This window comes from Talpa occidentalis, unplaced genomic scaffold (assembly GCF_014898055.3).
Source record: "Talpa occidentalis isolate TD23 unplaced genomic scaffold, MPIMG_talOcc4v2.1 talOcc4.9, whole genome shotgun sequence".
Classification (NCBI taxonomy): Eukaryota; Metazoa; Chordata; class Mammalia; order Eulipotyphla; family Talpidae; genus Talpa; species Talpa occidentalis.
In genome coordinates, this window is record NW_023605305.1 from 24,285,269 (window position 1) to 24,298,568 (window position 13,300).

Below are 13,300 nucleotides of genomic sequence, written 5' to 3' on the forward strand. Positions count from 1 at the left end.
AGAAGGACCGAAGTACACTGCTGAGGGGAGCAGCGGGCGGCAGAAGTCTGCGCACCATGTGGGACCCTCCTCCGGTGGCCGGGGAGCAGCCGGGGATCGAACCGGCGCTGCAGAGGCTGCGGGCAGCTTCTCAACCCAGCACTCAACCGCTGCGCCACCGGGGAGGCCCAATGTTCACCATTTCAAAGATGCTCTTCTATATTACTGCAATCGCATTTTCTTGGCCTATCTTCCTAAAAAGCTCACATTATTGAGAACTCAACATTTATCAGGCACATTCTGAGCACTTTGAATATATTATTAATTCTACTAATACTCCATGAAACAATGAGATAGGTACTATTATTATCTCCACTTTATATACGTAAAACTGGGATAAGGAATTTTGCTTAAAATTCATGTAGCTAGAAGATGGTGAGGGAAGAATGTAAATCCAGACAATCTGGCTCACAGACTGTGTTCTGAATCACTACACTATACAGTCCATAAAAATCTCTTCTTCCCAGATCTAGCTCTCATACATTAGCTTTATAATTGTTCTCTGACTCCCTCCAGAGAATGTATATCATCCCTTCCCTGTAGCCTCACAGCACTCTCTAGTGCTGCATTTATCACAATATAATACCATATATAACTATTTGCTGTCCCACAAGATTGGGAGCAGCTGAAGATCAGCCATAGTCTGATACTCCACCCTGAAATTCAAATACTACATAAAATACATGGCACTTCATTGAATGCTTACTGAATGCTTGTTAGATGAAGACCTCCTTCAACAGCAGCCTTTCTTGTCTTTCTCCTATGAACTTTCCCAGGATGGCAACCTCTTTCCCATTCCATCTTATCTCAACCCCTAGTATCTTACCCTAAAGAACACCTCCTCCCTTTCTAGACAAATAGCACTGTAATGGTACTGACTGACTAACGCAACAAGTAATGGCAACAATAGTAAAATTAGTAGCAAACACTTGTTTAGTGCTTATGAATCACTCAGGGTTCTAAGCATTTTATATTTAGCAATGTATTACAAGCATTACGAGGGCTTTTACCTGTCTGATCAGCATGAAGCCAGAGGATACAAGGGTTAGGGAACTTCAGAGGGCCTCCAAGAGGACTACCACCTTCTTCTGCATGTTGACGGTGAAGAAATTCACTATGAGTGATCCCTGTTTCTTCAAACACTTGCAAGCTCCTAAGTCATTTAAAAGAGAGGGGGTAAACCACTGCTACCTCAATAAAGGAAAAAGTATTAATTTGAAATAAATAAAAGGGGGGGCACACCCATAAAAACCATTAAAAATATTCTTGAAACAAGGAGAAAGGCTATTTGTCACAGAATGTCTTTTTCATTTTTATTGCATAATCCCCTGCAGACACGAAGGGCGAGGGCTGCTCCCATCCTATAGCCACTCAGAAAAGAGTCCTAAAAAACTTTAGGTGAAAGAAGAAATCATATAATTCTTCTAAACATACATAAATATGTCTAAAATCAGTTAAATAGGTTCAGAAACAACAGATTTCTTCTACACAGAAAGAATGGGGCCTACTCACTTTCAGGTAAGCAGTAAAAGTGCTTGTTTGGGACACTTGGGTATAAGCGAACATGTCTAGTCTTGCTAGAATGCCTTTCCCACAGTACAAAAGTATGTTGTATATCCAGCTCAACAACTTTCTTTTTAAATATGTCTAAAATTAATAAAGAATGCTTCTGACTAATTCAGTTCTCTACCAACACGAAGATCACTGAAGAAAGAACTCACATACTGATTCTTAAGTCACCATCCACTCTATCTATTATATTATGCAGCACTAGGTAATTTAACCCCCAAATCTATACTTTACCACTCTGGGTGATTGCAACTTATCAGCTTGAAAGTGATCTTTCCCTTCCTGACCCAATTCTACTTCCTGAAACCCTAACACTCAAAAGCAGAGACCCCTTGTCTTTCAGTGTCCTGGTCACTTGGACGGACCTATGAAGGAAAAATGTAGTGACAGACATCTGTTACTACAGATGCTACCTAGAAGTTAAAATATAGTCTCAAGATGATGGAAAAAGTCCTCCAATCCTCTCAAAGAGACTTTATAGCTCTCGCTGAGAACCAACTGATTCTTACTAACATAATTCTCAACTCACTACTTAGACATAGCAAAATAAGAAGAGGTAGTTAGAAAGAACTGATTAATAAAAGGATAGGATAATAAAGACCAAGTTCCAGAATCATAAAACAATGGAAAACAAATGTTCATCATAATGTTCCTGTTTTCCTTAAAAATGTTTGAAAGAGTTCCATTAAAATGTTTAAAATAAATGTTTGGAAGCAGACAGCTTCATAGGTTGCGTCTTAACCCCTTGTGCCACAAGGGAGGCCCTAAAAATACATCTTTAAAAATAAATAAATGTTCCTTACCCTTGCTACTATCAGATGCTGCTGTAATATTGAATCTGCTAGCTAGTCATATGGTAGGTCCTTTACTAGATCCACTTCTCTGCCAGATACAGTATCATTCCCAACACAGCAGAAAAATAAACCTAACACATGAAACTGCAATTTCAAAACAACCTAAGAAAACATGACCTTATGAGTTCATTCACCTCTTTTCCCTTCAAGAAAGTCAACATGTACAAAGGTGAGCTGATCTATGAGACAGTTTATAAAATCTGCCTCCCACTGGAAAAACTGCCGGGGCAGAACTCAGCATTGCACAATCAATTATGAAACCCAAATCACAATGTAAACCAACTGCATGCCAGAAAAATTTATATGAAAACTGTTATACAAGCAAAGATCAAATAGAAAATGAAGCAAGATTACATAGGCCCTAGGGAAAAACTATATTGTATTATGCATTTTAAATGTAATAACAAAGTAGGGTGCAACTATTTATTGAGGGAGTTGGACTGAGGCAATAACTCAGGGCCTCCCAACCTGCTGAACTAGAACACACCAATCTACACTAATTGCTATTACCAAGCCTTTCTCACCCAGGCAAACTGAAGCACTAACTGCCCCTCGACCCTAAAGGAACTGGAGTCAGCAGGCCCTGGCCTTCATACCTGGCCACTTTGCGCTTGTCGTGGGGGTGCAGTCTGGCAGCCATCTCTGGGTCCACCTGGCGCAGGCGTCTGTGGAGGGCATGGCCATCCTCCTTCTCAAGCTCTGCCTTCCGGTCAGTCACGTTTGCAGTGCCCATCTCCTGGGGCTATTAAATGAAGGTTTAGGAGTAAATTTAATCCAACAGTTCAACAAACATTGAGTCACTGTTCTGTGCCAGGCACTCTGCTAAGTGTTAGGAAAGCAGAATAGAGATCAATCAGATGGTCTCGCTATACAGGGAGAGAGATCATAATAGAAAATTCCAATACACTGTGGTGAGTGAAGTGAGACCATCATAAAAATAAAGGAGGTAGAACTTACTGATGGAAGTACTCAGGTACTCTACTTCCCAGTCAGCAGTACAAATGGGTACCAGGGCTAACACATCTATATTAACATATACAATTTAGTCTTCTCTGTGAGGGTGACCAAAGAGCGGAACAGAATCGTCAGTACGTTACAGTTTGTGAAGTCCCCTCTATGCAATATCACCTCTTTAAGAAAGATTAGTGTTGGACATCTCCCTGACAAAGATTGTTACAGCCAGGAAATGCTGAATCAGACTAATGTCCTGTTAACTTACATGGAGATGCTAATTAATCCACAGAGGAACATTTTTCCCACACACAGCCCCTGCCCTTAGGCCAGCCTGGAGAAGCACACTTCATGCAAGGAGGTGGCATTTGCTTCAGAATATTAAAGTAGGAAAATTACAGTTGCTGAGTATAAGAAGCAGGCAAGAGTCAACCTTCCTCCCACTAAAATTAGTTGGCAAGACAGAGGAACCCATTTCCTCAGTGAGTTACAAGGGAACTAAACATACCTTAGTATTGACAAGAACTTTCCAGAGCAGAGACTCAATGTAATAATTGGTTCCTCCCACGACAATAGGAATTTTGTCTCGGGCAAATATATCTTCAATGTGAACATTAAGAAAGACATCATAATATTTAACATCAAGAAGAGAAAACTGACTCACTCGAAAAGGAGGGTATGAGCAAGAAATCATGTTTGTCTGGTAAGCAAAGAGAAAGGGAGGAAACCAAGATAAAATGATACCAGTCTTTAGTTTCCCATGAGTCCTAAGAATCATTTCCTATCAGTTCTGGAGATTCAAGCATATAATACAGACAAATGCTACTGGTAATTCCTTCCAGTTCTAGAACTTGTAGGCCTTGCTGCTAAAATTTAAAGCTTTCTTCGTATTCCCAACCAGTTTAATGAACACAAGCCTAAGGGCTCTCACATGGGGGTGAGCCTAAGGGCTAGCTGTTCAGGAAGCCAAGAAGTTGACATCCATTGTGTGACTTTGCCTTCTAAGTCAAAATATAAGTTGGTTTCTCTGAACCATGGTTCTTAGACTCAGTCTCCACATTATGTGGTAGTAGCACACATTTCAGCTACTTGAGACTCTACAAGGTAAATTGAGAAGTACAGGTTCTGAAGACAGATTCCAATTACTAGCTCCAACTCTTGGACAAGTTATTCAACCTGTCTGAGCTTCAGTTTTCTCGCCTATAAAATCCTCATGAATTCTTGTGAGCATTAAATGTAACAGTGCATGTAAATTCCCTACCACAATGGCTGAAATAGTTTTTCAAACAGGGTAAGCATTCAATTTACATTAGTCACTATTATCTTTATATCCCTACTACTTTGAGTTCTTTAGAATTTCTGTTGAACAGATAATTGTTGCTGATAATTGCTAAGGGTTTTGCTTCTGAGGATAACTGATAAAAAAAGACTTTCAACTCAGGTAAAAACTCATTTGCATACATCTTCCCCTTCCCAGACAATCAATGAACACAGAGATAAAGAACTTCTTTTCTGTCAAAAGCCCACTAACCCAAAGAGGTTAGGGTGGGGTTGGATGGGGTGGAGAGAAAGGTGGTCTGGATCAAGGATCATAAAGAAGAAACACTGCCTACGTATCTTTTAAAAAGAGAAACAACTTTTATACCTGCCCACCTTTAATGAAATATAGGGAGGATATAATTACACAGTAATTGTAATAGAAGTTCAAAACATATAATATGATTAACAAAGGGAAAGGGAGCAAGGGAAATAATAGGGGAAGGGAAATTTGGTAAGATACATGAAGGGGAGGAATGGAGAAGAGGAAGGGAATGGAATATGAAATGTATGTTGGGAAAACGTTTAACTTCGTCCCAGTGATCAAACTGTGATATTGAGTAAAACCTCTCCTCTCTGAGGCTCAGTATTTAATACCTTCACCTGTCAAATCAATAAGGTTGACTGGATACTTTCAATTCTCACATTCTGATTCTAGGTTCTTAGGTAAATTCACAAATCTCCAATCATTTAAGTGATCTGTTGTTGTTGCCCTTGAAATTTTTAATTAGCTGCCCATTTTTCTATTTAGTTTTTTCTGAACAACTGAATTGTCCTATAGCAGTAATGACATTTGGTGCTATATTTTAATTTGCAAAGGGCTTTCATATACATTATCTTAGCTGATACAAGTGCCTTGTTCATCAGGTACAGCAAGAATTATTATCTGCATTTTAATCTCTGGCCATTTGATAGGCAAAAAAAAATTATCTCATGATTTTGATTTGCATGGCCCTGATGAACAGCAAGGGTAAAAACTTTTTCATGTTTTATCACCATTTGTATTTATTCCTTTGTGAGATTCTACTCCTAGCCCTTTAAGAATTTTGCATAATGATTCACAAGAGTTCTTCATTTATAAGTATAGTATTCATCTGTCTTTCCTATGCTACAAATATTTTCTGCCTGGCTTGTGATCTGTTTCTTTTTTTCAATTTTGTCTATAGTGGACTGTTTCCCCTTTTTTTATTAATTACAAAATTTTGAATAAAACACAAAAACATCTGTAACAGGTAAACTATGAAAACCTAGTAATAAAACACTCATGAACCCAATGTATTATCAATTCCTTTAAAGCTTCCTATGTATTCATTTCTATCCCAACTTCCGATTTCTCTGTTTTCTGAGGGAAACACTATTCTGAGTTGTTTTGGGTTTTTTGTTTGTTTTTCATCATTACCTTGCTTTTCTTTCCATTATTACTGCTTATTTCCATTATTACTTACAGCCTTTATAAAAACTGGTATGAACATGTATGTGTCTCCTATAATTTTCTACAATTCATTTCTGAGATTTTTCCACACTGATACATATAGCCACAATTTACTTACTGGAAAAGTACTTTATGTGAACAAAGAAAATTTTATACATTCTTCTGTGAATAAGAATTTGAGTATTTATGGGCCTCCCTGGTGGCACAAGGGGTTAAGCACCGCACTATGAAGCAGTCCGCAGCCTCTGCAGCACAAGTTCGATCCCCATCTGGCCAGCGAGCAACCCACATGGTGAAGCAGACCTCTCCTGTCTCGCCCGCTGATACCCTCAGCAATGTGTTTCAGTCTGTCTATCTGTTCTGTTCCTCACTCTGTCTCTGGTGAATCCCCTTACCCCCCACATCTCTGGCCTATATCCCAGCTGCTATATGCATAAATAAATAAATCTTTAAAAAAAAAGAATGTAAGTATTTATGTTTTTGCTACTAAGAACAATGCTATTAGGGATAAGATCAGTCACATATTTCCTGGTATATATATTGTGGCAAGGTTACTCTAGGGTAGATGTCTAGGAGTCCTGGTTGATTTATATTCTTGTCAGTACAAATTCTTACATATTCCAAACTAGCTAGTTTCCATTTAAAAAAAAATTACTTGTGGGGCCTCCCCAGTGGCTCAGCGGTTGAGCATTGGGTTGCAAAGCTGCCAGCAGCCTCTGCAGCACCGGTTCGATCGCCGGCTGCTCTCCGGCCACCGGAGGAGGGTCCCACATGGCGCGCAGACCTCTCCTGCCGCCCGCTGCTCCCCTCAGCAGTGTACTTCGGTCCTTCTGCCTGCTCTGCTCCCAGATCTGGCTCTGGTGAATTCTCTCACCCTCCCGCGCTTCTGACTGTACCCAGTGCTTGTATAAATAAATAAATAAATAAATCTTTAAAAAAAAAAAATACTTGTGGAGACGGACAGTGCTGATGGTTCCACAACAAGGTGATGGTATTTAGTGCCATTGAAATGAACACTTACAATGGTTAAGAGGATGAGTTTTATGTTATGTGTATTTTAACACAATACAAAAAAAAGAGAAAAAACAAATTTAAAAATGCTTTTAAAGAAAAACTGTACCTACAAAGCTCTTCCTTACTCTAAATCATATAACTTAGTAATATATCATCCCATTTGTTTCAAGGTTTCATTAAAAGATACATGAAGGGGGGCCTCCCCGGTGGCGCAGCGGTTGAGCGCTGGGTTGCGAAGCTGCCCGTGGCCTCTGCGGCGTCGGTTCGATCCCCGGCTGCTCCCCGGCCACCAGAGGAGAATCCCACATGGCGCGCAGACCTTTCCTGCCGCCCACTGCTCCCCTCAGCAGTGTACTTCGGTCCTTCTGCCTGCTCTGCTCCCCGCTCTGGCTCTGGTGAATTCTCTCACCCTCCCGCGCTTCTGACTGTACCCAGTGCATGTATAAACAAAACAAACAAACAAATAAATAAATAAATAAATAAAACATGCCTCTATTTAAAAAAAAAAAAAAAAGATACATGAAGGGGCTTCCCTGGTGGCACAAGGGGTTAAACACCACAGTATGGGGCAGTCCACAGCCTCTGCAGCATGAGTTCGATCCCCAGCCAGCCAGGGAGCAGTCTGCATGGTGAAGCAGACTTCTCCTGTCTTGCCTGCTGCTCCCCTCAGCAGTGTATTTCAGTCTGCCTGTTCTGTTCCCCACTCTGTCTCTGGTGTGTCCTCTCACCCCCCCGCATCTCTGGCCTATACCCCAGCTCACGTATGCATAAATAAATAAATCTTAAAAAAAAAAGATACAAAGATTTAACTCAAATTGATCAAGAATTTATGTCATATAGGAGGACTTGTTTTTATTTTATTCCTGGACCAGTAACTGTCACTGACACAATTATAAACAATATTATTTTTCCATTGTTTTGAAATGCTACCCTCATCATAAGCTAAATACATACATTTACATTAATTTATATCTCAGTTTTCTATTTTGTCCATAGTGTAAACATATTTTTATATAAATTTGTCTAGCATTATGTAAGTTCCACAGTATTAAAAATTATTCTGAATTGTCAATGTATTTTAATTTCCAGCATTATAGATATTAAAGGCAGGATAGATATTAAAATAAAAGGGCTGTCCCCAACGTTATTCTCTTTTCAAAAATTTCTTGGTTACCCAGAACTAATTTTTTCCAGTCCTCCCCGCTCAATAAACCCTTTGAAACTAACTGCAACTTCACTATACTTTCAAATTAATTTCATAACCCCATTTAAAGGGTGAGAAACTGAATTTCAGTGGGAAAAATTATTTTCTCACAAAAATTCACATGGCCCAAAGATGCAGTAATAAGACTAAAACACAGATTTTCTGATTCCTCAATCAGAAACTCATTACTAAAACAGTGCTTCTCAAATTTTACAGTGCATGTGAATCACTCAGAGCTCTTATTAAATGGATCTTGATTCAGTACATCTAAAAGTGAGACCCAAATTCAGCATTCCAGCAAACAGATACTGGTGCTGCATCGGAGGACAGAGTGAGCAGCAAGAATACCCTATTTTTCAATCTATATATCTTTGATGAGGATGCTACTTTCTGGTCTTGAGTGCTACTGCTTAGAAGAAACTGTCACTAGGAGAAAACTTTCTTGGTTTGGGGTATCCTGCATACCCAAGTCTAGGTGTTGTCTTTTCCAAGGATATCAGAGCAGTCGCCTTGTTCCTGAAGTCCACCACGGTGTAATTTGTCACAAGAGGATCCACAAAGCTGATCATGTGGTGCTGGCACATTCTCTGCTCTTGGGCAGAAACCTTGTTGGTGATGATGTCTAGGCCTTCATAAACCTAGGGGGGAAATTAACATGAGAAAGTCATCTAGCTCCAATAAATGCGTACTTGATGGGTGGGAATGGTAATCTGTTCCTCTCTCCACTACACACTTGACTGACCCAAAGCACCCGAGTAGACATTTCTAACCAGAGCACAGTCACAATCACAAAACCCAAGATACAAAGGAAGCAGAAGAAAATAGAACCTTGGCTTTCTTGTCAAATTGTGGCTATTAGCTCAGACTTAAAGATAAAAAAGCTATGTAAATCAGTGGCACAGTGAAAACTAATTCTGCAAGATTATCTGAAGGTCCTTTCGGCTTGAACTTCTCAAGCATTTAAAAACGGGCAGGTTGTTTTATTTATTCTACTTATCACAAGGCTCCAGAAAGGTAACATTTTGCATTACTCATAGTTCTACTTCAAATGTTAAATATTTCTTGGATTTAAATAGCTCTGAGTAGCTTTTAGAATTTGTGTAAGATTGGCTCCGTTTATGGAGAGGTGGCCTATCTACAAAGATATGTATAAAGCACACACATACACATTTTGAAGTCAGAACCTCTAATACTGATCCACTCTGGTAGAAACACTGTGATCTATCCAAATTACTGCTTCAGGGGGTCAGCACATAGAGTCTAAAGACTCAAAGGCAATATCCTGTCTGTAAGCTCTTGATCTGCCAATTCAAGTGAAAAGTTCAAGTGTACTTTTTCTAAATTCAAGGTCTCAGATGACGAACAGATCTGAAAATACTAGTTTGAAAATAGGGATGAATGCTTTGAGATTTAATGTTCTCTCTGTAATCACTGATTCTACAGAGAGAACTGAATGAACAAATAATAAGTTCCATAAAGCCCACAAAGACGTTAAAAGCATTTTTTATCTCACATTTCCCTTTACTTATACGGGTGTCAAATACGTACAGCACAGTATAATGGTTAGGAGGGAAGACCATGGTGCCATGCTGCCTCAGATCAATTCCTGTCTCTGCCGTTTACTAGTTATATGTACTTGGCGCAGTCAGTCGCTAACATCTCTGTACCTCTATCCCTCATCAGTAAAATGACAGTAAAAATAATATCCATCTCCTAAAGTTGTTGCGAGCATTAAATGAGTTAATACATGTAAAGAACTTAGCTTTTGCCTGAACTCTGTAAATGCTATGTAACAGCCATTATATTATCACCTGTATTATGATTACTTCCACTACTGATATCACAGTAAAAAATAATTTTAGTGTCACTATTTTTCACTGTGAAATCTCTGTGCTTTTAGCTACTAAAGTTACTTACCCAACAGGAAGAAAACTATCTTCAAATTAACAAAAATTGCTAATTAGTAGTAAAACAGCACACAGGAAAAGTTATAAATATAACCACAGGGTAGTTATCAGTTCTATCTTTGACTCATTTGCTCTGCCTGACCATGGAATTATATTCTTTTTTTTTAAGATTTATTTATTTATACAAGAATGGGGGTATGGGTCAGAGGCGCGGGAGGGTGAGAGAATTCACCAGAGAGAGCGGGGAGCAGAACAGGCAGACAGACCAAAGGCACTGCTGAGGTGAGCAGCTGGGGAGGCAGGAAAGGTCTGCCATGCCATGTGGGTTTCTCCCTGGCCAACCGGGAATCGAACCCAGGCTGCAGAGGCTGCAGACAGCTTCACAGAGCAGCGCTCAACCTGCTGCGCCACCAGGGAGGCCCTGGAATTATATTCTTATGCCTGAATGTTGGTGAAATCTTAAGTCATGGGGTGTTCTTTTCTGTGCATCTTGAATAAGACTGCCTTCTGACATGATAAAGTGCTATAGAGTATACTGTGGTACTAGGATCTACTGTGCAAATCAAAAGGAGCAAAAGAGTAAATAATTATGTTTTCCTCTTCCTCTTTTCCCAAAGCTTTCAGATGGTTCTGTTGTAACTTAAGAATTCTAAATGACCCATTTTTAAAGAATTTATATAGCAACAGCTTGATTTTGCCAGTAGAGGATTTCTGTAAATCCATTTCTGTAAATGGATTCTCATTTTTAATCTCAATCTCATTTTTAACACTGAGATTAATGTTAAGGAAACACAGTTGCAAACATACAGTTACTACCTCCCTCTAAAAAAGTCAAAAGCTAAATAAACTTTCATCCTGAGACCTGCCTTTAGATAGGTGTATCTTCTAAAGCCCCTTAAAATGACAGCCACAAATAAAACAGAAGGCAACCCCAGAATGAGGCTCATCTTATTTACAAACAGAGGTGACTTACTATACTGTTGATGGTATACACAAATGCCAGCAAATATCAGAAAGAAAAAAAAAAAAGCATGAATGGATTAAAGCAGAGTTCATGCATATACAGTTAAACTAAAAATTCTAACTCATGAAAGTACTACATCTTCATTACCAACAACAATTGTCAGTTTACAATGATTTGAAACCCTCTGCTTTCTGTACATTCAGATTTAAGGAGACTGGGCATAAAAACATGGGTGATAACTAGATATTTGATAATGGAAGAATTACTGTTAATTTTTAGGTATAATATGGTTTTATGGTTATAGTCTTAAAAAAAAGAAAAAAAAAGGCCTGGCCTACCTGGTGGCACAGGGGTTAAGACGCAACCTATAAAGCTAGCCTCAGCCACTGCAGCATGAGTTCGATCCCCAGCCAGGGAGCTACCCATATGGCGCAGCAGACCTCTCTTGACTCATCTACTGCTCCCCTCAGCAGTGTATTTTTGTCAATCTGCCTGTTCTGTTCCCCACTCTGTCTCTGGTGAATCCTCTCACCCCCCGCATTTCTGCCTGTACCCCAGTTCTTGTATGCATTAATAAATCTTTAAATAAAAAAAAGCCCTCAACTTTGAAGTATATACAATATAATGAAGAATACATGAATGAAAGTGTGTAATATCTTTTATTTTTTATGTATTATTTGTTTGTTTGTTTGTTTTGTTTATACATGCACTGGGTACAGTCAGAAGCGCGGGAGGGTGAGAGAATTCACCAGAGCCAGAGCAGGGAGCAGAGCAGGCAGAAGGACCGAAGTACACTGCTGAGGGGAGAAGCGGGCGGCAGGAGAGGTCTGCGCGCCATGTGGGACCCTCCTCCGGTGGCCGGGGAGCAGCCGGGGATCGAACCGGCGCTGAAGAGGCCGCGGGCAGCTTCGCAACCCAGCGCTCAACCGCTGCGCCACAGGGGAGGCCCAATATCTTTTATTTTTTAAAGAAACTGGAGCTGATTCAAGGTTATGTCTATAATGATGTTGCTTTACTTTCTTCCATTCTGATGATTTATTTTGATAGTTACTGACATGCTGTTATAGTTGTGCTTACAAATGACTGTGCAACTTGTGATCATAGCTACTTCTGTGTATTTTTAGAGTTTACCCATGAATAGATTTTTTCTTTGTTTAAAAAGATTTATTTATGCATATAAGAGCTGGGGTACAGACCAGAGATTGTGGGGGGTGAGAGGATTCACCAGAGACAGAGCAGAGAACAGAACAGGCAGACTGACTGAAATACACTGCTGAGGGGAGCAGCAGGTGAGTCAGGAGAGGTCTGCTTCGCCATGTGGGTTGCTCTCTGGCTGGCCGGGGATCAAACTCATGCTGCAGAGGTTGTGGATTGCTTCATAGTGGGGTGCTTAACCCCTTGCACCACCAAGGAGACCCCCCCACCATGAATAAATTTTTAACAAGCAAAAAGAAAAGGATAAAGGACATATATAAAATACATCTATATCTGCATTGCATGAGAGGAAGAATGATGCTAAGAAGACACCTGTTAATAATAATGCAAGAGCTATAATCACTAAATCAAAGGCAGAGCAGTGATGCAAGTAAATTTTGTAATAACAATTCATATTAATAACATTAAATTTTGATTTTCTACATTTAACAATAAAAAAGTAGTATATGATAACTGAAGTCAACATTCTGATAATGGGAAGTAGAGAAACTTAAAGTCTCAGTGCTATTAAGCTATCACCAGCCACTGCCCAAGTTCAATCCTGATCCCAGCCAGGGAGCTGACCCACATGGTGCAACAGACCTCTCCTGACTCACCCGCTGCCCCGCTCAGCAGTGTACCTCAGTAGATCTGCTTGTTCTGCTCCCCATCTGTCACTGGAGAATTCTCTCACCACCACCACCACCACCACCGCACCCCCCCACCTTTGGCCTACACCCCAGTTCTTGTATGCATAAATAAATAAAAATAAATCTTTTTAAAAAAAGAAAGGAGGGGGAAGGAGGGAAGGAAGGAAGGAGGAAGGGAAGGAAATAGGGAGAAGGAGGAAGGACA

The 13,300-nt window shown here is 39.9% G+C and overlaps 1 protein-coding gene across 2 annotated transcripts in view; it reads right to left on the bottom strand.

The window, feature by feature from the left end:
* Positions 1 to 13,300, bottom strand: part of TRIT1 (tRNA isopentenyltransferase 1) — a 34,148-nt gene that overhangs the window by 8,897 nt on the left and 11,951 nt on the right. For both annotated transcript variants that reach the window (XM_054691013.1, XM_054691014.1), the window contains exons 2-5: positions 8,876 to 9,018; positions 3,922 to 4,018; positions 3,059 to 3,204; positions 1,050 to 1,192 (exon numbers count right to left, since the gene is read on the bottom strand). In XM_054691013.1, coding sequence (XP_054546988.1) covers positions 1,050 to 1,192; positions 3,059 to 3,204; positions 3,922 to 4,018; positions 8,876 to 9,018 — 529 coding nt within the window. The remainder of the gene's footprint in view (positions 1 to 1,049; positions 1,193 to 3,058; positions 3,205 to 3,921; positions 4,019 to 8,875; positions 9,019 to 13,300) is intronic.